The 25318-nt window shown below is 34.4% G+C and overlaps 1 protein-coding gene across 1 annotated transcript; it reads left to right on the forward strand.

The window, feature by feature from the left end:
• The first annotated feature begins 18526 nt into the window (after positions 1 to 18526).
• LOC133299714 (NAC domain-containing protein 72-like) lies at positions 18527 to 20029 on the forward strand. Its single transcript, XM_061499200.1, has 3 exons — positions 18527 to 18707; positions 18822 to 19096; positions 19191 to 20029. The coding sequence occupies exons 1-3, from the start codon at positions 18527 to 18529 to the stop codon at positions 19761 to 19763; spliced, it is 1029 nt and encodes a 342-aa protein (XP_061355184.1). The 3' UTR covers positions 19764 to 20029.
• The last annotated feature ends 5289 nt before the right edge of the window (positions 20030 to 25318 follow it).

Raw genomic sequence — 25318 nt, forward strand, 5'->3', positions numbered from 1 at the left:
TATATATTTTTACTCTTTCAATTTTATTTCCTGAAGTTAAAATTTCGATCTTTATATTGTTTTACTTATTCGGATGTTGGTCCTTATAAATTTTATTTGTTAAGTAGTTGAATCTTAATTTTTATTAACAAATTAAGAATCATTTTTTATAAGAATGTTGGTCCTTATATATACAGAATGTTTAATGAGTTCTCCATATAAGAATTAATTTGAAATCATTTTAAATTTCATTTTTTTAGTAACAGTTTTGAATATAATATTTGATTTCTTAATCTAATCCAATAAAATTATTTTCAGTTTTAGTTAATTGACATAACTATGTTTAAATAAGTTAAAAAATTACTTATAATTAGACCTTTTAATATTGATATTTAAATATTTAAGTGGGTAATTAATAATGATAATTTTGAAACTACAAAATTTGAACATTAAAGTAAAAAAAAAAAATTCAATTCTTAAACACTTTGGTTTTAATGGCCGGCCCACAGCATTGTCACATCATCTTTTCCCACCATCATTTTCGCACAGTGCTACTTCCCACCTCATTTTCGCACAGCCATAGAAGGCACATTCTGGAGGTTTGTAAGCTTCTTCTCACTTCTTCATTTTTACTTTGATTGAGCTTCAATATAGAAGAGTGTCATTACTTTGCAGGTTGTATCTCCTTGGATTAAGATAAAGTTTCAAAATCCTTGTGCTTCTGTCTCTCGCTAAAAGGTACATTTCTCTCTTACACCTCTTCTATTTATCAATTGTGCTTCTCGGGAAATGAAACACTTTCACTCTGTCTGTTTGTTACGATCTTGAATTGTGTCTGTCTTTCATTTCTTTTGTTGTTAATTTTTTTAATTTTTTAGGAGTTCTCTTCGTTTTTGTGCTCGGTTTCTGAGTCCAACTGAAAATCGTTTTTGTTTTATTCTCTTGCGTTTGTTTTTTGTTTTTTATGGTGTGGCACATGTTTTTGATGGTGTGGCACATGCAGCAGGAACTCTTGCTGAAGTTCACCACTGGCCTCTCTGATGCCATGTTTTTCACCCTGTCCATCTTGCTTCTAAGTCCACAAATGTAGTCTAAAAGTTTAATATAGGGTAGAACAATGACAAAAAGGTTGAATACTGATGAATTAGAAAGTGGGAAGGCAAGAAATGAGAGAGTGCTAAGGAGAAAGACAAGTTAATGTGGATAAGTGAGGAATGTGAAGGAGGTACTTGAGGTGTGCTTAAGCTAGAGCCAATTTGGGTCAGTTTCTAAATTTTATTTGATCATTTGTTTGAAAGTGATTGATCAAAGTTTGTGGGGAACTCTTATTAAAGAATCAATACCTATGTATGCATATGGGAACAGAGGCGTGTCCTTGGTATGGCTTCCAAAAAAGATTTGTGCATATCCCCTCATAATTATTACCTTTTCTTTCATCTACTGTTCTTATACCCTGATTGCATATATGCAACCTCCAACTGGGGAATAAGGAGTAGTATGGTAAAGTAGGATTTGCATAGAGCCAATAATATATTGAAATAACTACCCAACTTAAAATTTTATTTAAAAAGTTTAGAGAGTTATGTTTAGTAGTTGTCTTCGTACCATTATAAATTTTTTCACAAATTAGCTATATTATTAGGGGCTTCTGCCTTATCTATCTTGGAGGTCCACTGACTTATCACCAAACAAAACTAAACCCAAAATCACATATTAGACTCCACTTCATAAACAAAACAATAAAATATGCATATCAAGACACAGAAGGTAGGAAAGGGAGAAGTCTAACTACTTACAAGATTGGGGTCTTTGTTGCTGCCTCTCCCTTCTTCCTTTTGAGGAGCATGTGCATGATGCTTCTGATCCTGTTGCATCATCGATTCAGAGGCCTCCTTGAAGGATCCTGGGAACCTGCTTATTAGCTTTGGAACCTGCGATCGTCAGACAACAAATTTGTAATCATTTTAAGGTTGCAACTAAGCCCGAGATTGTTGATAAGTCACCCCCCATTGAAATCTTTGGAGCGTCGTCCTGGTTCTTCCCGGCTTTAGCCCATGCAGCATGGTGAGTCAGTGGACCTGAATGGTACGAAGAAAAAGTAAAATATGAGTGTAATGGTACGAAGATACACATTAAAAAAGAGGAAATATGAGATCCAATTCCTCCTTGATGTGTTTGATATAAAAGACAAAAATATTAATTTCTATTTATATTATATAAGGAATCCTAAAATTAAGAAACAAATAATGAAATATAAGAAAATTAATTAATTAATTAATTAATTCTTACATATTCTTTAAGATATTCTAAACTATATTACGATATCTTATAGATATTCTATTTTTTAAATATAATTTAATAAATAATTATCTCATCTAAGAGCTTAAACTAGTAAGTGAAGACCCAATTAATGATTTTAATATTATATTTCTCTAACAGTTACCTAAAAACTTAAGCTAGTAATTGAAGGCTCAATCAATAATTTTTATGTTATATTTCTCTAGTATAATTAAATCCCACAGTTATGGTATCCAAAAATTACATTATAGCCATCAACTCATTTCCAAAATAATGATAATATCAATTCTTCAACTTGCCAATATATTAAAAAAAAAACTCTATTTGAATCATTGGAACTAACTCAATTTCAAATACAGTAAGGATGATTTCATAGATTTGTTAGCTTACTTCCCTAATGACTTCTTTACATATTTTTTAAAAATTTCCCTCGTAATCAATTACCCAAAGAAAAGAATGAAAAAGGTTGAATTCAAGAAATTGAGGGATACGTTATAACTTTATATATTCATTAATTAAGAGATACTCTATTACATAAGAAAATGTTCACATACAGGAATCTAATAATTAAAATAAACGTAATTATAAAGTTAATAGTACATAGCAGCAGATGCCTCCAAGATAAACCCAACTCACATTTTTTTTTAAGAGATATTCCAATTAATTCATCACTTGTCTAATAGTCCAACTCGAGGTGGGTCCGAGATTAACACATTAAACCCGACATTGTTTCTATTTAGCATCTTATCCTCAAGGATAGAGTTTTTGCCACATAAGTTGATTTAATTACTCATTAATATTGGTATATGAAGGTAATCTTTTAGATGAATCAAAATAAAGGAAAAAAGCTCTGAGCCACATCAAGGTGGTAATAGTCCAGTGTAGTTAATATTCAATAACACAGAGGTTACCTAGAAATATAACATAAAATTATTTACATATTTATGAATCGTTGAAAATAAATTAAGATGAACTCAAACTCAATATTATTATTATTATTATTATTATTATTATTATTATTATTAATCTAGTGTAGTGTAGTTAATAGTCTAGTCCTTGTCTTTCTGGGTTTATTATTATTATTATTATTATTATTATTATTATTATTATTATTAACCAATATTATTTTCCCTTTTAAGTTTTTCATGGAAAGAGTTTTTATGGTACATTCTGGATTTTACAGGACACGAGAGTCGTGGAGTTCATGTTTGAAATTTAACTTGTGTGTTAATTTGCAGCTGACTGGTAATTACTGCATTTAAGGTACATATATGTAATTGAATCATTGTCTTACAAGTTTTGGTATTGCTAGGTTCATCCATACACACAATCCCTGCATATAGCCATCGTTGAAATAATTCCTTATATAATATTTATACTTGAATTTTCATGAAAATATGTACTCATACACTTGTGATATTTATATTTGAAGCTTTTCTTAGCATTTTTAACTACTTTGATACGGAGCACATGATTAGGCCCTACCACCTCATCATTTTTTAATAAATTGAAATACACTACCAACAATTTTTTACAAAAATTTTACTCTTATTAGGAATATAACATTTCAAAGTTAATCCAAGGGCACAACTCTTAAACCTATGGATTGCACAAAATAACCTCAACACAAGCAGGGGCTTCACACCTTTGCTGATAATCATTGATTATTCTCTTGCAGCACATTTAACTCTATGGCAGGATCAGATGATAGGAGTTGGATGTACAACCGCATAGATGGTTCAAGGTCAATCACTTTACAATTCCAACATGGAATTGAGAGGTTCATACAGTTTGCTATAGAACATAGCACCAACTCAATGACTGAGTTCCGTTGTCCTTGTAAAAAGTGCAAGTGTGTGAAATTCCTTAATGCAGACACATTGAGGGTGCATTTGTGTAAGTACGGCTTCATGCCTGATTATTATTGCTGGTCGAGCCATGGCGAAACTCCGCCAAATCCCCCCCCCAGTGGTTGACAGACACTCGTATTATGGCGGAAGTGGTAATCGAGATAACTATGAACAATATGAGCAATTGGTCATGGATGCTGCAGGTCCACATATTGGCGCGCACCTACAGGGTGACACAGATGAAATTCAACAGTTAATGCATGAAGATCCTAATCCAGAAGCACAACAATTTTTCAACATGCTTCAAGCTTCCCAACGTCCATTGTGGGATGGTTGTGAGACACACACTACCTTATCTACTTGTCTAACAGCCCTAAGCTTGAAGACAGATTATCGAATGACTGAGGGGTGCTTCAATCAATGGATGAAGTTTGTTGGAGATGTCTTGCCAAAAGGGCATTCGCTGCCAAAGGATTTTTATAATGCAAAAAAATCGGTGAAGAATCTCGGTCTTAAAGGAGAGAAGATACATTGTTGCCCTACTGGATGCATGTTGTTCTATAAAGAACATTCTGAACTCAATACTTGCAAAATTTGTGGGGAAAATCGATATAAATATGTAACAAAAAATGGAAAGGTGAAAACTTCACCATTAAAGAAAATGTGGTACTTTCCCCTGGTACCTAGGCTTCAAAGATTATACTCTTCAGAGCAGACAGCTTGTCAGATGAGATGGCATCGAGAGCATGAAAGAAATACTGATTCGTTGACACATCCATCAGATGCCGAAGCATGGTTGCACTTTGATGAAAAACATAATGATTTTGCTCAGGAACCCCGTAATGTCCGACTTGGCTTATGTTCAGATGGGTTTGCTCCTTTTGATCAGACAGGGAGGACATATTCTTGCTGGCCAGTTATTATTACTCCATATAATCTACCACCATGGATGTGCATGCGGAGAGAGTTCTTGTTTTTGTCATGTATTATCCCTGGGCCTTCTAACCCAAAGCGTAACATTGATGTTTATCTGAGACCTCTGATAGATGAATTGAAAATGCTATGGACTGATGGGGTCCTAACATATGATGTTTCATTGAAGCAGAATTTCATGATGCGGGCTGCATTGATGTGGACAATTAATGACTTTCCTGCGTATGGTATGTTGTCTGGTTGGCAGACAATGGGGAAGCTTGCATGTCCTATTTGTATGGAACAATGTAAAGGGTTCAGGTTGCAACATAGTCGTAAAGTATCATGGTTTGACTATCACCGTCGATTCCTGCCATTGAATCATCCTTACAGGAAAAACAAGCATGCGTTCATAAATGGCAGGGAAGAAATATCAAATATACCACAAAGGCTTAGCGGGGAAGAAGAATGGCTAAGAGTGAGATACAGGTCGACTGCAGAGGAAGTTCCAGTCTTTGTTGAAGATCAGGAATATGGGCAATCTCACCATTGGACAAAGCGAGCTATATTTTGGGAATTGCCTTATTGGAAAGATCAATTATTGAGACACAATCTTGATGTCATGCATATTGAGCGAAATGTCTTTATGAATATACTGAACACAGTGATGGACACAAAGGGCAAGACAAAAGATACCAACAATTCAAGGAAGGACCTTCAGATCCACTGCAAGCGACCTCTCCTACATTTAGTGGTCCATCCAAATGGAAAGGTTAGTAAGCCCAAAGCTAATTACACCTTCAATAAAGAGCAACGAATTGAGTTACTACAGTGGGTGAAAGATCTTAAATTCCCCGATGGCTATGCATCCAAGATGTCCCGATGTGTTAATATGAGAGAAGCAAAGTTATTTGGGATGAAGAGTCACGATTGTCATATCTTCTTCCAGAGATTGCTACCATGGGCATTCAAAGCATTACCTAAGCCTATTTGGAATGCACTGATTGAGTTAGGAGTCTATTTTAAGGACATATGTGCATCTCAATTGAGTGTGACAAAATTGCAAGAGATGGAATTGAATGTCCCAATAATGATATGCAAGTTGGAGATGTTTTTTCCGCCTAGTTTCTTTGACTCAATGGAGCATTTGCCAATACATTTGGCATATGAAGCGAGAGTTGGTGGCCCAGTGCAGTATCGATGGATGTATCCATTTGAAAGGTAATTGTCATTCGTAATAGTTCTAGATTAGAATGTTTTATTGATATTTAAACCCATAAAATAAATGTGTATAACTTTGTCATCAAACACAGGCTTATTCGGACTCTGAAACAAAAGGTTGGGAATTCAAATTATGTTGAAGGCTCTATTGCTGAGGCATATCTGACTGAGGAAATGTCAACATTTGCATCATATTATTACCCCCCAGATTTTCCTACAAGAAGGACAAGACTCCCACGAAATGATCATGGATGTGGAACAAGTCAAGGTGCTCCTATGCAAAATTCAATATTCAACTACCCTGGAAGATCAATTGGAACTAAAACCAAAGCAACACTTGATCCGGTTGATAGGAAGACAGCGATATTATATACCCTTCTCAATTGCGATGAAGTTGCACCTTACTTAGAGTATTTATCTAATATCCACTTGTCATAAATTTTCATATTTCTTATTTATGCATCTTATACAATATATCCTCGTTGCTTATTCCCGACACATTTCTAACATGACAGGACATTCTCCAACTTAGAAAGACTCCAAAATCCCTTGATAACAGTTGTACAACTTGACGAAAAAATATCAACAGAGTTTCCATCCTAGTATTCAAGAACGGTATGAATATGTATACCAACACTTTTGCACACATTACTAGTTTAATATGTATCGTTAAACCAATGCACGTTATGTACTAAACCATGTAATTTTTACAACACAATGTAGGTTAAACAATCTCATAATGCGACTAAAGATGTTGTATGGAGCTTAGCTTGGGGACCAAACCAAATCGTCATTCGTTGTCCAAAGTATGTTATTAATGGATACAAGTTTGCGACTATATCATCAAATGAAGGGATGGCTACAACAAATTATGGCGTTTGCGTTAGAGGATCGCAGATGGAAAGTTTAGAAGTTGACTATTTTGGGATGATAATTGATATTGTACAAATGGGTTATCTTGGCCACGGTGAAACAAAGATAACTTTATTTAAATGTCAATGGTTTGATCCTAGCCCACAAGGCACACGAAAAGATCGATATGGCAATGTTGAAGTTAAGAAGTCTAGGAGATACAATAGATACGATCCGTTTATCTTTGCTCAACAGGCCGAGCAGGTTTATTATACATCTTATCCCGGGGATGAACAAGAATGGCTGGGGGTAATTAAAACCAAAGCTCGTAACATTATCCCAGTGACAAGAGTAAAAGAAACCGATGAAATTGACAATGCTTACCAAGATGATTATGGCTGCCAGGTTCCTATACACATTGCTGATGATGACATCCATCCGATCCTTGTTGACACTACAGCTGAATTAGAGACAATCCCTGCTCAAAGCATTGATAGTGATGACACAGACATTAAGGAACCACAATTCTTGTCATCATCTGAAGCAGAACACGACGATTATGAAACTGAGGAGACTGAAGAAGAAGAAGACCTAGTTCAAAATGAGGAATCAGAATGAAATGCCAATTATAAACAATCATTAGAGAACTGTGTAACATTCATGACATATTATGTTTGTTTGTGGTCATATTTCTTGTGATATGTCAATGTAGTTGTAATTGTTGTAATATTTGGTACTATCAAATACTTATCTTTGGATGTATTGTTAATTTTGATGACATATTATAGAGATTGTAATGGTAAACTAATATTTGTTACATTTTCACAAATGATCAAATCTTATGGAGATTGTAATGGTAAACTGATATAACAATCATGAATGTTTCTTTTTGCAGATGAAGACATTTGACAGTACACATGGTAGGGGTGGAGGTAAGGATACTACCTCTCTACGTACATATGGACGAGGGGCCATTAACCGTCGAGGGCAGGACCACACGTTATTCTCTTCACGTATGCAAACAACATCACCAGATGCACAATCACCACCATCGGCAGTCCCGGAGACGCAGGAGACGTTTGTAGCTTCTACTGAAGAAGCAAATGAGGTTATCCGACTAATTATGCACATATTCTACATTTTTTATTCCAAAAAATTTATGTTCACATTTGCTTATTGTAAAAAAATTTGTCTTTATCTCTTCTTTTTGTTAAACAGGATCACGCTTCGTCCCCACCAGAGGCTCCATATTATGGACCACCTCCACCTGTAATACAGGATCTTGTTCCACGATGGGGGGAGAAAGATCCTGTGGACAATCGTATATGGGTACGACCGACCATTGATGGGAGCAAGTAAGTACAAGAAATGTTAATGGTAGTTGTGATTTTTTTTAATACATCTTCATATAAGTGTTGACAATAATTTAAATGCATTGATGAATATAATCAAATTACAATTTATTTCAGCTTTGAACCATAGGATGTAGTGCGCAAAATATGGGGTATAATCAAGCGCAACTATGACGGTCCATACCCTACATATAAGGCAGTTCCAACCAATGTCAAGGAGAACTGGTTTAACTCATTGATGGTAATGTTGCCCTTCAAATCTGACCATATTAATATTTATGTATGATTCAACGTTTTTGAAGCTAATGTTGAACTTTTTTCTAAATTGTCTTGTTTCATCATTGTAGGAAAAATATAAATACTTGCCGGATGACGAATATCTTTTTCAGAAAGCATACAAGACCAAAGCCAATGACATAATCAGAAATCACTTGAATTTGATAAGAAAAGGAAAGGGCGATATGTCTTGGATGAGACAAGATGTTCTTGATGGTTTGAAGGTTCACTGGTCTAATGAAAAATGGAAGAAAATGGCTGAATCAAATAAGAGGAACAGGTCCAAATTTGACGGACCTACACATTCTGGAGGTTCAATTCCATTTCATGAGCATGCAAGGCAGTTGGTAAGAATACTTACAATTTTTCATATGCATGTAGATTCATAAAATGGTAAGCCATTTTTTATACTTAGCGTATTATGTTCTGATTGTTTATGTACATATATACGCAGCAGGAAGATGGGGTCACAGATCCGTCTGCCGTGGGTTGGGCTGTGTTCAAGCATACACACACATCTAAAGATGATCGTGACAAGTGGTGCAATGACAAGGCAAAGGCAACAGCTGTGAGTAATATCTATTGTTACACCAAATGTTTACTTTACAAAAGAAATTGATTTGTTTTATTGCACCTGACTTTAACACAAGAATACTTTCTATGTAAATTTTAGGATGGCTTTACGAGACTTAGGGAAGAGAGAGACAATCAAGTCACTCCAGGAGAGGATGCTAGCAGTGTTGCCTCGGATAATGATTTGATCGTGCAGGCATCTGGTGGGGTTAACCTTAAAGGACGGTTATACGGTTTAGGTACACTGAGAGGAGCATATAAGAAATCTCGACTCTCCAATAGGCTACCACTTGGAGTGTCCCAGCAAGAGCATGAGAGGATGCGCACATTGATTATGCAGTTGCAGGGTACAGTTGCACAGCAAGAGGAGAGGGCTGCACAACAAGAGGAGAGGGCTGCACAGCAAGAGGAGAGGGTTGCACAACAACAAGAGAAGGCTGCACAGCAGGAGAAAAAGGCTCAGCAACAGGATAGTCTCATGGTTATGATGCAGAGGCGAATGGACAAAATGGAGAAGCTTTTGCAAAGGCTTCCTGTGGAATTATTAGATACTGAGGATGACGACGAGACTCAGCCCCCGTCTCAGGTCGTAGGTGATGACTATGATCATGCAGGTCATCCATCAGCATGACTTTTGTATCTTTGTTGGATGTATATGACATGGACTATTGTACATAGACTCTTTTGATTAGTATATGATAGGGACTTTTGTATATGTATGTCCCTTTTGATTAGCATATGTCTTGCACATTTATAGATATATGACACTTTTGATTAGTATATGACAGGGACTTTTGTATATGTATGTCCCTTCTCATTAGTATATGTCTTGGACATTTATAGATGTAGGACTGTTTTTATTTGTATATGACAGGGACTTTTGTATATGTATGTCCCTTTTGATTAGCATATGTCTTGGACATTTATATATATAGCACTCTTTTTATTAGTATATGATAGAGACTTTTGTATATGTATATCTCTTTTGATTAGTATGTCTTGGACATTTATTCGTATAGGAATCTTTGGATTAGGATATGACAGGGACTTTTGTTTATGTATATGTCTTGGACATTTATATATATAAGTCTCTTTTGATTTGTATATGGCAGGGACTTTTGTACACATAAATTATAGTAACATCAAATAATTTTGATATGTTATTATAATTATATTTGTTTATCAGGTGTGAAACAAATGAAAAAGCAATTTCATCGAAAATTGAGACAAGATTTTTCGACGGAATTATATTCATTTTCTGTCGAAAATTTTCGACGGAATTAGTTTTCTGTCGAAAATCATTACAAGATTTTTCGACGAAATTTTATTCATTTCCGTCGAAAAATTTGGACGGAATTTGTTTTCCGTCGAAAGTCATTACAAGATTTTTTGACGGAATTTCATTCATTTTCCGTAGGAAATTTTCGACGGAATTTGTTTTCCGTCGAAAGTCATTACAAGATTTTTCGACGGAATTTCATTCATTTTCCGCCGAAAACTTTCGACGGAATTTGTTTTCCGTCGAATATTGAGACAAGATATTTTGACGGAATTTCGTTCATTTTACGTCGAAAATTTTCGACGGAATTATTTTTCCGTAGAAACTTTCAACAGAAATTATTTCGCCGAAATTTCCGTCGAAATTTTTCGACGGAATCTGTAATTCTGTCAAAAAAATTGTTACCCACGAAGATATTTCTGACGGCATCATTTCCGTCGAAAACATCTTTTTCGACGGAATTTTTCCGTCGAAAAAAAGACATTTTCTAGTATGTATATCATTTTGGTAATGAATGGAGTTGGGATGTCCTTCTTTAGTGTCAGAAACTCCAAAAAAAGGTAAATAATTTAGAATTGATTAACCATGGCTTATTCAGGCAATTAATGAGATTTTATAAAAAAATTAATAAATAAAATTATAATTATGAACTTTTCGACAAAAACCAAATTCCGTCGAAAATTTTCTTTGAAAAACTAATATTGTCGAAAATGTTATAAAAAATAAATCAACAAACAAATTATATTTATGAACTTTTCGACGGAAATTGCATTCCATAAAAAATTTTCGACGAAAAATGAATTCCATCGAAAACTCTTATAAAAAAATAAATTCAAAAAGGAATTTCATCGAAAACTCTCCTAAAAAAATAAATTCAAAAAGGAATTATAATTATGAACTTTTCGACGGAAATCAAATTTCGTAATAAATTTCGACGGAAAACTAATTATGTCGAAAACCCTTATACAAAACTAAATTCAAAAAGGAATTATGATTATGAACATTTCGATAGAAATCAAATATCGTTGAAAATTTTTGACAGAAAACTAATTCCTTGAAAAATGTTATAAAAAATAAATCAAAAAAGAAATTATATTTATGAATTTTTCGACGGAAATTACTTTTCGTCGAAAATTTTTGATGAAAAATTAATTTGGTCGAAAATTCTTATAAAAAAAATCAAAAAAGGAATTATAATTATGAACTTTTCGATGGAAATCAAATTCCGTCAAAAAATTTCGACAGAAAACTAATTTCGTCGAAAAATTTATAAAAAATAAATTATATTATGAATTTTTTGACGAAAATAACATTCCGTCAAAAATTTTAGATATAATTTGCGAAGGAAACAATTACATGAACCCAATGAGGCAAGTATAATCTCTTTATTTCTTCTATAATAATATTTTAGATAATATGTACCATCTAAAGTAATATTATATATATATATATATACATTTTAATATAATGAAATGAAATGATTCTTATAGACCAACCTCTTTATTTATTATATATATATATATATATATATATATATATATATATATATATATATATATAATTTGTTTAATATGTAGCATCTAAAATAATATTTTAATGTGAGCGCATTTTATTTTACACCAAACATGTACTACATTTATGCATACATAATTTGTTAGGGATATATTATTTGATGGGAACAAACTCTCGTTTGCCTCAACACAAATTGAATAGGCATTCTGAAAGGCTTTTCTTTTCTCATTATTTTTTTTAATTTATGCAAATGAAAATGATGTTTCTGTGGTTTCTTTGGATGAGCAATTGGAAAATTGCACCGACAAATAAAATAGTGATTTTGTTAGTTTTAATTCATATTATACATGTCCATGAACTATCTATTATTTGATATTTTGATTATCGTGTTATATAGGAAAATGATTTTGTCTTTGTTTTCTTAGTCATCTTTGATAGGCGAATCATATGCTACTGATTGGGAGATTTACCTGTTTGTGTTTGCAGAAAGTAGAAAGCAAGTTCATTGTAGGTCTTTTGTCTATCAGTCCCAATGTCAAAAGGACAATGAGGGTTTATTTCAAGGAGAGCCTTGACCAGGAAGGAATATTTCAAGTTCACCCACTTAAAATCATTATCATGTGTATGAAGACGAAGCTTCTGATATTAAGTCTGCAAAACTTATCACTCTTAGGTTTAAGTACTTGGTTAAGTTGAATATTCTATGTGTTGGAATAGAAGGATTGTATATTAATATAAAGTTCAAAAAAGACTGAGAGGAAATTGTTTCGTTGAATTATGAAATTAGTTTCGCATTGTGTATTGATATGTAAAATTTTATTTGCTAATTTTTAACGTTACAATATATATATACTTATTGTACACCGCTAGCTAATTGTATAAGTCCTTTTAATACTTAGCCTAAAATTGGTATTGATTTTGTAGAGAGAAATTAAAAAAAAATGTAAAAACTTTTGTCGAAAATATTTACATCAATTTTCAGCAGAATTCATTTTCCATCAAAACTCATTACAACAATTTTCGACGGAATTCCATTGATTTTCCGTCGAAAACCATTACAACAATTTTTGACAGAATTCCACTAATTTTTCGTCGAAATTTTTTGACGGAATTTGTTTTACTTCAAAAAACTTTACATCAGTTTTCGACGGAATTTTTTTCAGTCGAAAACCATTACAACAATTTTTGACAGAATTCCATTGAATTTTCGTCGAAAATTTTGGACGAAATTTATTCCATTGAAAATTTTCGACGAAATTTCTAATTTCGTCAAAAAATTGTCATCAACGAAGAGAAATTCGACGACCTGAATTTCGTAAAAAAATTTGTCAAAAATTTTATTTTCAATAGAATTTTCACCATTTTCAACGGAAAAATTCCGTCGAAAAAATGGACTTCTCTAGTAGTGTCTCTGTGGCATAGAGCATGAAGTTTTTTGTCACTTAAGGGCTCGTTTGATACGCATGCTAGGATAAGGATGGATAGGATAAGTGAGTTCGATAATGGTAAGATAGGATATGAGTCTGATAAGCTTATATCTTATCATGTGTTTGATGTGTCCCAGATAAGCAGCCTGATAAGATAATAGTATCCTCACCAAACAATTGATTAAAAGAGGATAAGATAATTATCCTATCCTATCTTTCTTATCAGGTGCTCCAAATGGAGCCCTAATTATCCCAAATTATTTGTCCTAGTAATTGAACCGAAGACTTCTCAACCCCGTTAGTATGCTCCTTAGGCACAATACACTTAACAATTGTGCCAACCCTCGAAGTTAGGGTGTCTTGCAATTTGCTAGTCCGATTGATTGACCAAGATAATATTATCTCCTAACAACTAAATAGGAGAGAACAAAACATTCTACTCCATAATTGTTAATTATGCCGGAGAAGATGCTAGTAACTCCTGAGTGCAGTTCTTTTCCAATAAATTATATCTTTAAACGTAATCGATTTGATCATAGTAATGGTTAATAGATTATATCTTTAATTAGTGAGTCATAATGGTTCAACCAATTGAATTGAATGTGAATAAAATTTATATATTAAATATAAAAAAAGAAGCATTTTGACAATGTAGCAGTTATGGCTTGGTGATTAATGGTTAATGCTTACTCTAGTGACAGGTGCAATTCCCATCTATACCGATTTCTTTAAATGTTTTTCACAGAATTTCAAAAAACTGTTGAACCTATAAACTGATCGGTTTAAAAGCGGTTAAACCCGAAGCCAGTTTGATTGCGTTGCCGAATAAATTTACCCTTTTTTATTCCTTTTATTGATAAAATACATTAGTGCTGCTCCAGGAGTATTTGACCAGGTTCCCCTGCTTACTAGATTCATCTTTTACTAATAAATAATCCAAATCTACATCAAATAAATATATGACTCGATTGCTAGTTCCTGTTTCTCTTTTGGGGAGGGTTTCCTTAAAACAAGCATTCACTTGCCATTTGTAGCAAGAGATTTCGCTAAACCACAGCACATGGCAAAATCACGATAGCTAGCATGGTCAAGATTGTTTCCTATTATATTATTGCAGATGTCCTATTATTGCGTGACATTATGAGATTTACTTTGAGAAGTTATACAATATATTTATGCAAATTTTTTATTTTTTTCAAAAACTACAATTTCGTGTCCTCGGAATAGGATTCATTTCCTGTCAAATGTCAACTTCTCCCTATCACAAGATATTATAAAATGTTTTTGACTACAACCAGAAAATTGAGATTGGATATGACCAAATTTTCATAAACGATAAAATTTTACAAACCCATCAAAAGTCAACCATATTTGCAGCTTATTTGTTTTGCCTAGTGGCACAAACATGAATGCACGTTTGAAAAAATCTACTTTGATTTTGCGGTAAATAAATTCCCGTTTGCATCGATTGAAAATTTACTATTATCAAGCTGTTAAAGAATATTCAGATTTTATTTTATTTATGTATCATATTTGGTCTTGTACATCAGTCCAAGTATATACACTCAACCTCTGGGTTTGAATCTAATAAATTCTTCAACAGTTTATTTCATTAATTAATGTAAAAGGAACAAAATAGTTATCGAGTGAATTCAATCTAGAAACTTAAGTTGATATAAGTGACGATTACATTAAATGATTTATATGATTTTATATTAAAAAGTGCACGTGTCCCCCCCCCCCCCCCCCCCCCCCCCCTCTCTATCTCGTGTTTTTTTAATTATTTTTTGATTTTATTAAAAAGTGGTAAAATTGAAGTGCATAATCACTTGATCACGAATTCTAATACTATGTAATGTAACAAATTTAATCTAACAACTTAAGTTGATAAGTAATAGTTACATTAATAATTTTATATTTAATATTTTGAATAATAACCATTTCATGCAATAAGAGAGAAATACTTGAACCATTAAGCCTAATAAGTGAATAGTGATCAGTTGACCATACCCTTATATATTATGAGGGTAAAAAGTATAAGAAAGAATAGATAAATTAAGAAGGGTTAATTTATGTTGTTTTTGGAACAAGAGAGATTCGGATATAAAAAGTGTTAATCTTAAAGAAAGAAAATGTAATTTTCTTAAATAATACAACGTCCTCTCGATAACAAAATGCACACAAGCCATAGCACCAATTTACGTAATCTCAAATCCCAATATATGGTGAGATATTTTATTTTGTTTTTTAAGCTATCTTTCCTTTCAAATTCGGATTGTGACTACAACGTAACAAAGCCAAGGCACGCCGGTCTCGTTGTTTCATTTCTCCTATCTCTAACCTAAAGTTGTCCACGTTCACACAACTCTAAAACGTCATAAATCGAGGGAGAACAGTTCAGTGAATCCCTCCACTTCCATAATTTTGACCTTGACCCACCACGTCACCACCTTTCCTTTTTATGAAAACTACCCGAAACCAACATAATTGGTACATGTAAGCGTGCTCGTAGAGGTTGAGGAGTGAAAGAAAAACCTAAGCAACTCAGAAAAGAAAGGAGCAAAACCCAAAAAAGTGGATGAAGTAGATAAAGGACGTATATTTCAAAGCACCACGCGTCGCCCAACGAAGCCTTTGACCGCACAATCTTATTTATTGCTTTGCCTTTCGACTTCCATCTTCTCTTCTGTGACAGAATCGCTTGCGAAATGATTATGTAATGGGTTATGTTTATCTCATTTTACATGAGATAAACATCTCTCCTACACACACAAAAAGGGGTTGGGTCCCACCACTTTTTTTTTCTCTCTCCTCTTACATGTGGGTCCCACTTATACTTTTATTTCTACAACATGAGATAATTCTTTTCCTACAACATAAGAAAAATATATCCCTTATGTAATATATAATACGTGCTTTATTAGTCTACATAAAATAATTACCTTAGTAGAGAGAAAATAGAGAGATTTCACCATTACAATAAAAAAAAATGAGATGTAAAAATTGAAATGAGAAAATATGAGAAAAAATATCTTACATAAAAAAAGAGTAATATTTTCCATATAATATACGAGATTGAAATTTTATCTCTTACATCCATAAAAATATGTGCAATTCCTTTTTATTTTTTATTCAAGCATGGATTCATCGAGTTGCACATACTTTTATATATATATATGACATAAAATTATTTCTTATAATATAAGAAATATTAATTCCATAATATATTAATGAGTTGAATATATATTATTTGTAAATGACACAAACTTGTGTTATTTTAAGTGAAACTACTCTATTTTGGTTACTTTTTACATTCTCTCTCAGAAGATAGAATATAAAACACTACAAAAAAATATAGTAGTTTCACTTAATATAACATAAGTTTATGTCATTTAAAATAAATGACATAAGAAATTTCTACAATAATTGAGTTTATTTTTTCTGCAGTCAATGTAGATAACTTATCTACATTAAACCCAAAACGACATCGTTTTGATGTCGAAAGTAAAGTATTTTTGTAATTATTATTTATTTCAAGGTTATAATAGTCTTTTTCATTATAATTTTTTAATTTTTAATCTAAAATGACGTTATTTTGGGAACAAATATAAATAACTTATCTCCATTTACTATAGAATCATTACAGCCATTAATATACTAATTAAATTTGATCTTAAAATGTGATTAAAAAAAGATTTAAAATGTCAATTTTGTTTCATTAAAATTTATATCGTGAAATCAAAATTGTTGGTTGTATTATTTTTGAAACCTTGAATATATATATGATCATATTCATGTTTTATAATACTAGATTTTAAAACAAATATTTTTTATTTACTTTTTCAAATTTATATTTTTAAAAAAATTTCAGGCGCAGAAGAAATTTTTTTCTTGACTCTCACTTTCGCTCTTGGACACGTGGTCACCGTCTTTTGAAAACCCACACGTGAAAAATGACCATGAACAGAATTTTAGAAAACACTCGCCGTAAGAAAAAAGAAAGAGAGAGAAACCTTGTTGTTCTCACTTTTCTCATAGAGCGACACGTGTTTGCCTTATCTCCGTGACTCATTTCAATTATTTGTTCTCAAAAAAGTTCATGACACAGATACTATATAAATATATATATATATATATATATATATATATATATTAAAAAACATTTTCTTCTTTTGTATTATGAGAATTTAATTTTTATGTTGTGATATTTAGATATGTGTGTAATTTTTTTTTTTTTTATTTTAATAAATATGAGACTCACCACTAGTTGAGTCATAACAAAGAGAATTCAATTCTTATGCAACATGTGAAAATCAAACTCATATATATATATATATATATATATATATATATATAATGCTAATTTGGATAAAAAATTAAAAAAAAATTGAATGTATTAAGAATATTTAATGCACTATAACAAATTGAATGTATAATGATATATGAATAATAACAGTCTTAATGCATCTGATAAATTAATATTTATGAAAAATTATTATAATCAATATTTATGATTTCTTTTAATTTGGATAAAAATTTTAAAGACTAATAATATATATATATATATATATATAATATATAATATATGCATTTACATTTTTTATAATAAAATTGAATGTATTTTTCTGTTTTTTGTGGAAAAAGTTTCTGTGTTTCTTGTGAAGTGTGAACAGTTACATACACTGAACCGAATCCGCCGAATGGCATGGACCGTACCGTAAGCAGATAAGGTCGTCCGCATAATGATTCTTTTTTAAAACGGAGACGTGGCAGATTCTCAGAGGCTGAAAACTTTAGTTGATCCCACCATCAAGCAGTGCGACAAAGATTACGGCAATAGTCTCGACCTCTGTCCCAGTATAAATAAACGCAATGTCTTCCGTCAATTGAAAAAAAGAAGAAGAAGAGGAAATCAAAGAAAAAGGTTTTTTTTTTCTTTCTTCTTGTTTATCATAATCATCATCATCATCGATCTTTGTTCATTGTTTGAGCAGAATGGGAGTTCCAGAGAAGGACCCTCTAGCTCAATTGAGTTTACCTCCTGGTTTTAGGTTTTACCCTACCGATGAGGAGCTTCTGGTTCAGTACTTATGCCGCAAGGTTGCAGGGCACCATTTTTCTCTGCCAATCATTGCAGAAATTGACTTGTACAAGTTCGATCCCTGGGATCTTCCAGGTAATTAATTATTCAATTCACTTAGTTTTTCTGTTGATAAATAATATTTCACTTTTTTTTTTATTTCTTGGTTCTAATTGGGTCTGGTTATGGTTGTTGTTGTTGTTGTTGCAGGCAAGGCCATTTTTGGTGAAAAAGAATGGTACTTTTTCAGCCCCAGAGACAGGAAATACCCAAATGGTTCACGACCCAATAGAGTTGCTGGCTCTGGGTACTGGAAAGCCACCGGAACTGACAAAATCATCACCACTGAAGGTAAAAAAGTTGGCATAAAAAAAGCACTTGTTTTCTACGTTGGTAAAGCACCCAAAGGCACCAAAACCAATTGGATCATGCACGAGTATCGCCTTCTAGATTCTTCGAGAAGGAACAACAATGGTAGCTCGAAGGTACACAAATTATATTCCCCACGCTCTGTTTTTTATTTTTATTTTTTTAATTAATTATTTGTTTTTTTTTTTACTAAATTGTGTGATGATGCAGCTCGATGATTGGGTTCTCTGTCGGATATACAAGAAGCACTCGAGCTCGCAGAAGAATGTGCAAAGCTTTTCCGGCAAAGAATACAGCAATGGATCGTCACCTTCTTCGTCGTCCCACATCGACGATGACCGGTGCTTTGCCCTGCCGGAAATTGATGACCGGTGTTTTGCCCTGCCGCGCGTGAACTCGCTCAGAACGCTGCAGCAGGACGACAAGTTCAGTTTTCAGAACATGGGTAACGGAATTTTCTCTGACTGGGTTAACCCGACGGGTTTGGACTTGGTACCCGAGTTTGTTTCGGATAGCCAAACTCAGGGGATGGTGAATTATGGTGGTAATGACCTATTTGTCCCTTCTATGCCACCGTTTGGGAACACCAACACGGTGGCGTTGCCCCGTAACTCAATGGAGGAGGAGGTTCAGAGTGGTGTGAGGACCAACCCGGTTGCTCAGAATTCCGGGTTTTATCAGCAGAATCCGAATGTGTTCACACAGCGATTGTTTTCTGGCTCGGATGACCCGTTTGGGTTCGGGTATCCGGGTCAGCAAAACGGGTTCGGGTTCCGGGAATGAGAAGGATCTGTGAAAAATGGAAGTGCATTTGTGTAAATACTTGGGGGATTCTTTGGCTTATTAGATTCCAAAAGTAGAAAGGGACAAAATGCAGTTTTGGTCTTGGTTTTCGGCTAGACAAGGAGGTGGTGGCATGGACACATCCTATGAATTAATGTGAACTATGAAAGTTTCCAATGGGAATTGAACCATTTAGTATGAAAGTTAGTTTTGTTCGGATGACATTATTTGGCTGCAGCAGGCTCAATCGGCCACATGAATCATGTTGTACCAAAAAGCTATAGGCTAGTGGTGAGGGGTGGGTAGTGGACAGTAGATGTTGTGTTCAATTTCCAATGTATCAAAAAAAAAAGTTTGATTTGGATAAGTTTCCAAAAAAAAAAAAATTGGTTTGGAAATTTTTTTATTTCTTTTATGTGATTGATATTCCATGATGTTGCTGTCCACAACATAACCCCATTAACATGTAATGAAAAATATATCTACCACTTGTTATGAAGTTGTTTTATGTGTGTACATCTCACTAATGAAAAGTGAATGCTGCAAGATTCACATTTGAAATGAATCCTCATTTATTGTGTAAAACAAATGGATTTGGATTGTTTGCACTTTCAAAACGACGGCATAAAATCCCAACTATAAAACTATAAATTTTATTGTAAAAATTGCATAATAAATGAGAAATTTTAGATTCATAAACTTGCTGCTCGTGAAGCTACTATTTTTTCGCAACAAATCTTGATAAATAGGTGCATTTCCTTTATGAGAAAAAATAATAATAGTTAAGGTTTACGAAACTGTAATTCTTTAAAAGTATTAACAAGTTGAAAAACATTTGAGTTTAAATATTTCTCATGTTATAAGAGATAAATTTATCTTTTATATATATATATATATATATATATATATAAAAGTGTGTGAAATTTATATTTTTTTCTTTTTCTCACATTGTCCCACATAAATTACACATATTTTTATGTGTATATAGAAAATAAAATTTATCTTATATACTATAAAAAAATTAAACCCTTTATATATATATATATATATATATATATATATATATATATATAGATTAATGGGGATAAATAGTTTTGTTGAAATTCAAATAAGAAATAACTTCTTAAAATGAATCTTTTTTAAAATAAACGTTAGAATATATCCACTCTTGATTCAATTTAAAGCTTATCATGATCTTAATCCACTAAAACTCAAGGATGAATATAACCTTAATAAATTTAGGGATAAACTTAGTTTACATAAAGTTTTTTTCCTTCATAAACAAATACATATTTGTCTAATTGAAGAAAAATTATGCAACATGAGAACATGATATTAAAGGAATATAGTAACTTAAATATGTAATGAATTTTTGCATTCAAAGTAGGACTTATTTAAGTGCTAAATGGAAATTCTTCGAGAGAAATGTTGCTTTCACGGCAGAAAACAATGTCAAGTTTATTTTTATTTCTTTAAGAAAAAGGAATTAAGTGATACGATCTAATTATTTAAACTAAAATATCCGTGACTCAGCAAATGATTATTCACTTGCTCATACAGGAAGGTGAGGGACATTGATTAAATATGAGTAAATATGGTGACAAGTGTACACTTTTGCATTCTGGGAAGAATTCATATTTTAGACGCTACGTGGAAGGGAAAACACTACTCCTTTCAATATATTCTTTCTCATAAAACTGGCAAGTTTGCGTTCTTGCCAACTTTCAAACTTTTGCAATGTTTTTCGTTTTTCGAGTTTTTTCCATATGGGGGTATCCCTTGCCCCTTATGTCGGCGGGCTGAGCATAAACCCGGTGAGATATTTCTCATATCCCCTTTTTTTTTGGATTGAGGGTTTGCTTTGAGCCGTTGGGATCCAACTGGCGAGTTGTCCCTCAATATCAGCGTTTTATGCTTATTCCGAGTTCGTGGCTTATGCAAGGATGATTTTTCCTCGTTCCTTATATCGGCAGGTTGAGCATCAACTAAGGGTGCTAAATGAGTCAAGGGCCTTTGGCTCGGCTCGTGAAGGTCTGAGCTTACATGTCTAAATTGGTTGTTCACACCAGGCTTGAACTTGTATAAAAGCTCGTTTAATAAAAAGGCCTCAGACTCCAATTCAAAAGCTCGGCCTTAGAGCCTCTCAGGCTGGCCTCTTATATTATTATTATTTTTTTTATATTTTTTATACTACTTGAAATAACCTCTCTTTCTCCTCAATCCATTTCACCCCATTTTATTGGTTAAATAGACTTTTAAAATGATTTTATTCTATATTATGCTGTTTGGATATATATTGAATTTGATATTTATGAAATTACTAGTGTTGTTGATTGTATATTTTGTTTGGATAAATTTTTTGTTATTTTATTTTTTTTAAACAGGCTAAACCAGGCTTTTACTTTTTGTAAATAAGCCAGGCCACAGGCCTATAATAGTATTTATAAAAGGTAACAGGCTTGATCAGGCTGACACATTTAAACACAGGCTTAGCCTTTTAAGTCCAAAGCTCGGATCGGCTTGGCCCGTTAACACCCCTAGCATCAACCGTGTTCCTACTCCGGGTTGAGGATCTGCTTAAGTGTTCAGAATTCAACTAGCAGGTTGCCCTCAAGCATCATACCTTAACTGGAGTATGACTTTATGCCTTTAGTTACTTGGTCGTCGGGTTTTGCATGAACCCGACGAGATAGTTCACGCAGTAGCCGGGTAACAGATGCGCTTTAGTAGTCGTGGTTCACCTGGTGAATTGCCCTCAAGCGTCAGGTGTCTAACCCGGTTAATGGTTGCATATGTATATATCCTGTCTTTCCTGTTGGTTCATGAGTTGTACTCATTTCGTTCTGCTACGTGCTACAGCCCGCGTGCTTTAGTGTGTCGCAGTCGTTCTATGACGTTTTCGCGTTTCGTGCGCATTTATTGCAGCATCGTTTCAGTTGTCTAATCATTTCTTTTGAATTGAATTGGCAATAATGACCCTACCTCTTGGCTTTCTGCGTGCTGTGATTTCCACTTATGATGATTGCGGTTACCTTCCACGATTGCTGCAGTTATTATTTACTCCTGCAAAGACCTGAGTGACCCTGACCTTTGCTATTCGCAAAGCCCATGAGCACTAGCCATGCCTATATAAGTCTCCATCTCACATTACGTGCTTTTGTTTCCTTTCTGAGCATTGTGCCTGTGTATTTCTTAGAGTATCAGCGTCAAACACATTTCTCCATCTCTTGCTATTTCACCTCTTTCGTCAGGTATTTCGCTTATCTTCTACCTTTTGTTGCCTCTGTTTTAAAGTGCTTGCATTTGGCCATTTGTTCGCTAGCATGCTTTTTCAATTTTGAGTTGTTTGCCCTGCATATGTTGATTTTCTGTTATTTTCACCATAGTTTGCACTTTCCAGAGCTTGTGCATTCCTTCTTGTCATTCTGGTTTATCACCTTGTCTTTCTTGTTCCCACCTGTGCTATCCTAGCAATTTTTAGTTTTTAACCAAATGAGGGGGGAAACCCTCCTTCTTCAGCTTTGTGTTGTAAGGGGGAGAAGGGGGAGGATTCTGATTTTTTCAAAAAAGATTCCTCCTGGTGCCCGCTTTTGGCTCTGGGGGATTCCTAGGACCGAGGAAGAGGAACGGGAAGTCATGCTTCGCGGTTACCATGGTGGTAGATCTCGGAGAAGTGCCGGGATGTCCAATAGGGAGTTAGAGCACCACCAGGGTAGAGGTTCATCTAACCGGGCTAGGGGTCGTCTTACCAGAAACAGACGTGCTTCACATCTGTTTCCCCAACCAGGGGCTGAGCCGATTAGCCAGCCTATGACTCCTTCAAGTTCTCTTTCCACCATCCAGGCTTTCTCTCATCCTTCCCCTGCCCCCAGGAGTGTCCCATGCTACTCTTGTGTCTACTTGAGTTCTAAGCTTGTCGAGCAAGGATGTGACTCTTTAGCCAAGTCTACTTTGGCGAGCTGCCGTCATGGAGATATTCCGGGATTTACCTCCGCATCTGGTGGAGTAGATGATCCCATCATGATCTCTGATTTGCCAACTTTGTCTTCTTCTAGTGATTCTTCTGATAGCATTTTTGATTCAGGTTTGCTGATTCCTTTCTGATCCAGCTTTTCCCTTATTTTAGGGTTTATGGCATTTTCTCCTCAAGAAGCTGTTGATGATTCGAGCTCTGCCGAGTCATGTTTTGAGTCTCCTTCAGCCTCGTTAGTATCTCGATTTCCGTGGGTAACTTTCGAGGTTTTAAATACCACATCCGAGATGAGTTCGGATGATGTGGCCGGTCTTCCCGTTGGGCAGTTGGATAACTACGATATAGCCCCTCCCCGAGAAGATGAGTCGGTTTGCTCTGGGGGAGCAGAAGAAAACCCTTGTTTCTTTTTCTTCTATCATGATGTCGTGACTCAACTTGGAATTCGATTTCCTTTGACCGAGTTCCAAATGGACATTCTCAATCATCTCCATATATCACCCACCCAGCTTCATCCTAATGGCTGGGGTTTTGTTAAGGCATTTGAGCATTTTTGTGCATACCTTGCTCTTCAGCCTTCTGTTCGTGTCTTTTTTTACTTTTTCCAAGTTGTTTCGTGTCGAACCGATCGTGAACTACCAGAAAGAAAGGGTTGGGTTACCATCCGGGGTGTTCCGGGTTGTAGACTTTTTCGGGTTTATACTGAGTCTTTTAAAAAGTTTAAAGACCAGTTCTTTAAAGTTTCGGCACACCCCGGTAAAGAGGTATGGTTTCTCCATACCCGTGGTACCGAGGATGTGGAGGGAAAGTTTCCCTTATGTTGGTCATCTGACTATTTCCAATTTCCACCTTCAAGCTATCGCTTCAACGAGTCGGAGTTAAGCCCTGCCAATATCAATTGTGCCATTGCCATTGGCACATATTTGCAGTCATACAAACATGCCAGTGTTGCATCCCTCATTTATAAGTCTCAAGAGGAGCTTGATGCCGAATTAAGTATGTTTATTTCTACATTTATACTGCTTGTATATTGCATTTTATGACCCAATTTCTGCTTTGTTTTGTAGTTCCTGATATGGGAGACCAACAACAAGGCGAGCAGCAAGGTGAAAAGGACGACCAACCTAGCTGGCTCTCGGTTTTAAACCGGGGTGCCAAGGGCGCTACTAACTCGACGAGCAAGAAAAGAAAAGCTCCCGATGAAAGATCTAAGAAATCTCCTTCCCTTACTGCCGAGAAGAACAAAGGAGCCCCTCATGACAAGTCCAAGGGGAATCCTGAGAAGCATGCTCTTGTTTCTTCCCAGGGCGTGTCGAAGCTGGCTATGCCCCCACCATCCTCCGGGATTTCCAAGTATGCGTTATGGAAATCTGGAATAACTGGTGCTCTCCGGGATGCCATTTGCCCCCATGAGATTTTCTTTAACTCTTCCCCATTCACCTCAACGCAAGTAAGGGAATTGGAGGATATGGAGTTAGGTTGTATGAAAATGTCCACCAAGGTTAAGCCACTTCTATCTTTGAAGGATAATTATCTTCGCACCCTTAATGACCTGAATACATGACAGGGTGAAAAAGACAAGGCC

This window comes from Gastrolobium bilobum, unplaced genomic scaffold (genome assembly GCF_033153095.1).
Source record: "Gastrolobium bilobum isolate Gb01-03AN ecotype WA unplaced genomic scaffold, APGP_CSIRO_Gbil_v1 utg11031, whole genome shotgun sequence".
Classification (NCBI taxonomy): Eukaryota; Viridiplantae; Streptophyta; class Magnoliopsida; order Fabales; family Fabaceae; genus Gastrolobium; species Gastrolobium bilobum.

What these genes read in the sequence shown, in the direction of transcription:
- LOC133299714 (XM_061499200.1), top strand. Translation starts at nt 18,527, where the DNA reads ATGGGAGTTCCAGAGAAGGACCCTCTAGCTCAATTGAGTTTACCTCCT. An exon ending in CGATCCCTGGGATCTTCCAG is followed by an intron (nt 18,708 to 18,821) that starts GTAATTAATTAT and finishes TTGTTGTTGCAG; the next exon opens with GCAAGGCCATTTTTGGTGAA. An exon ending in ACAACAATGGTAGCTCGAAG is followed by an intron (nt 19,097 to 19,190) that starts GTACACAAATTA and finishes GTGATGATGCAG; the next exon opens with CTCGATGATTGGGTTCTCTG.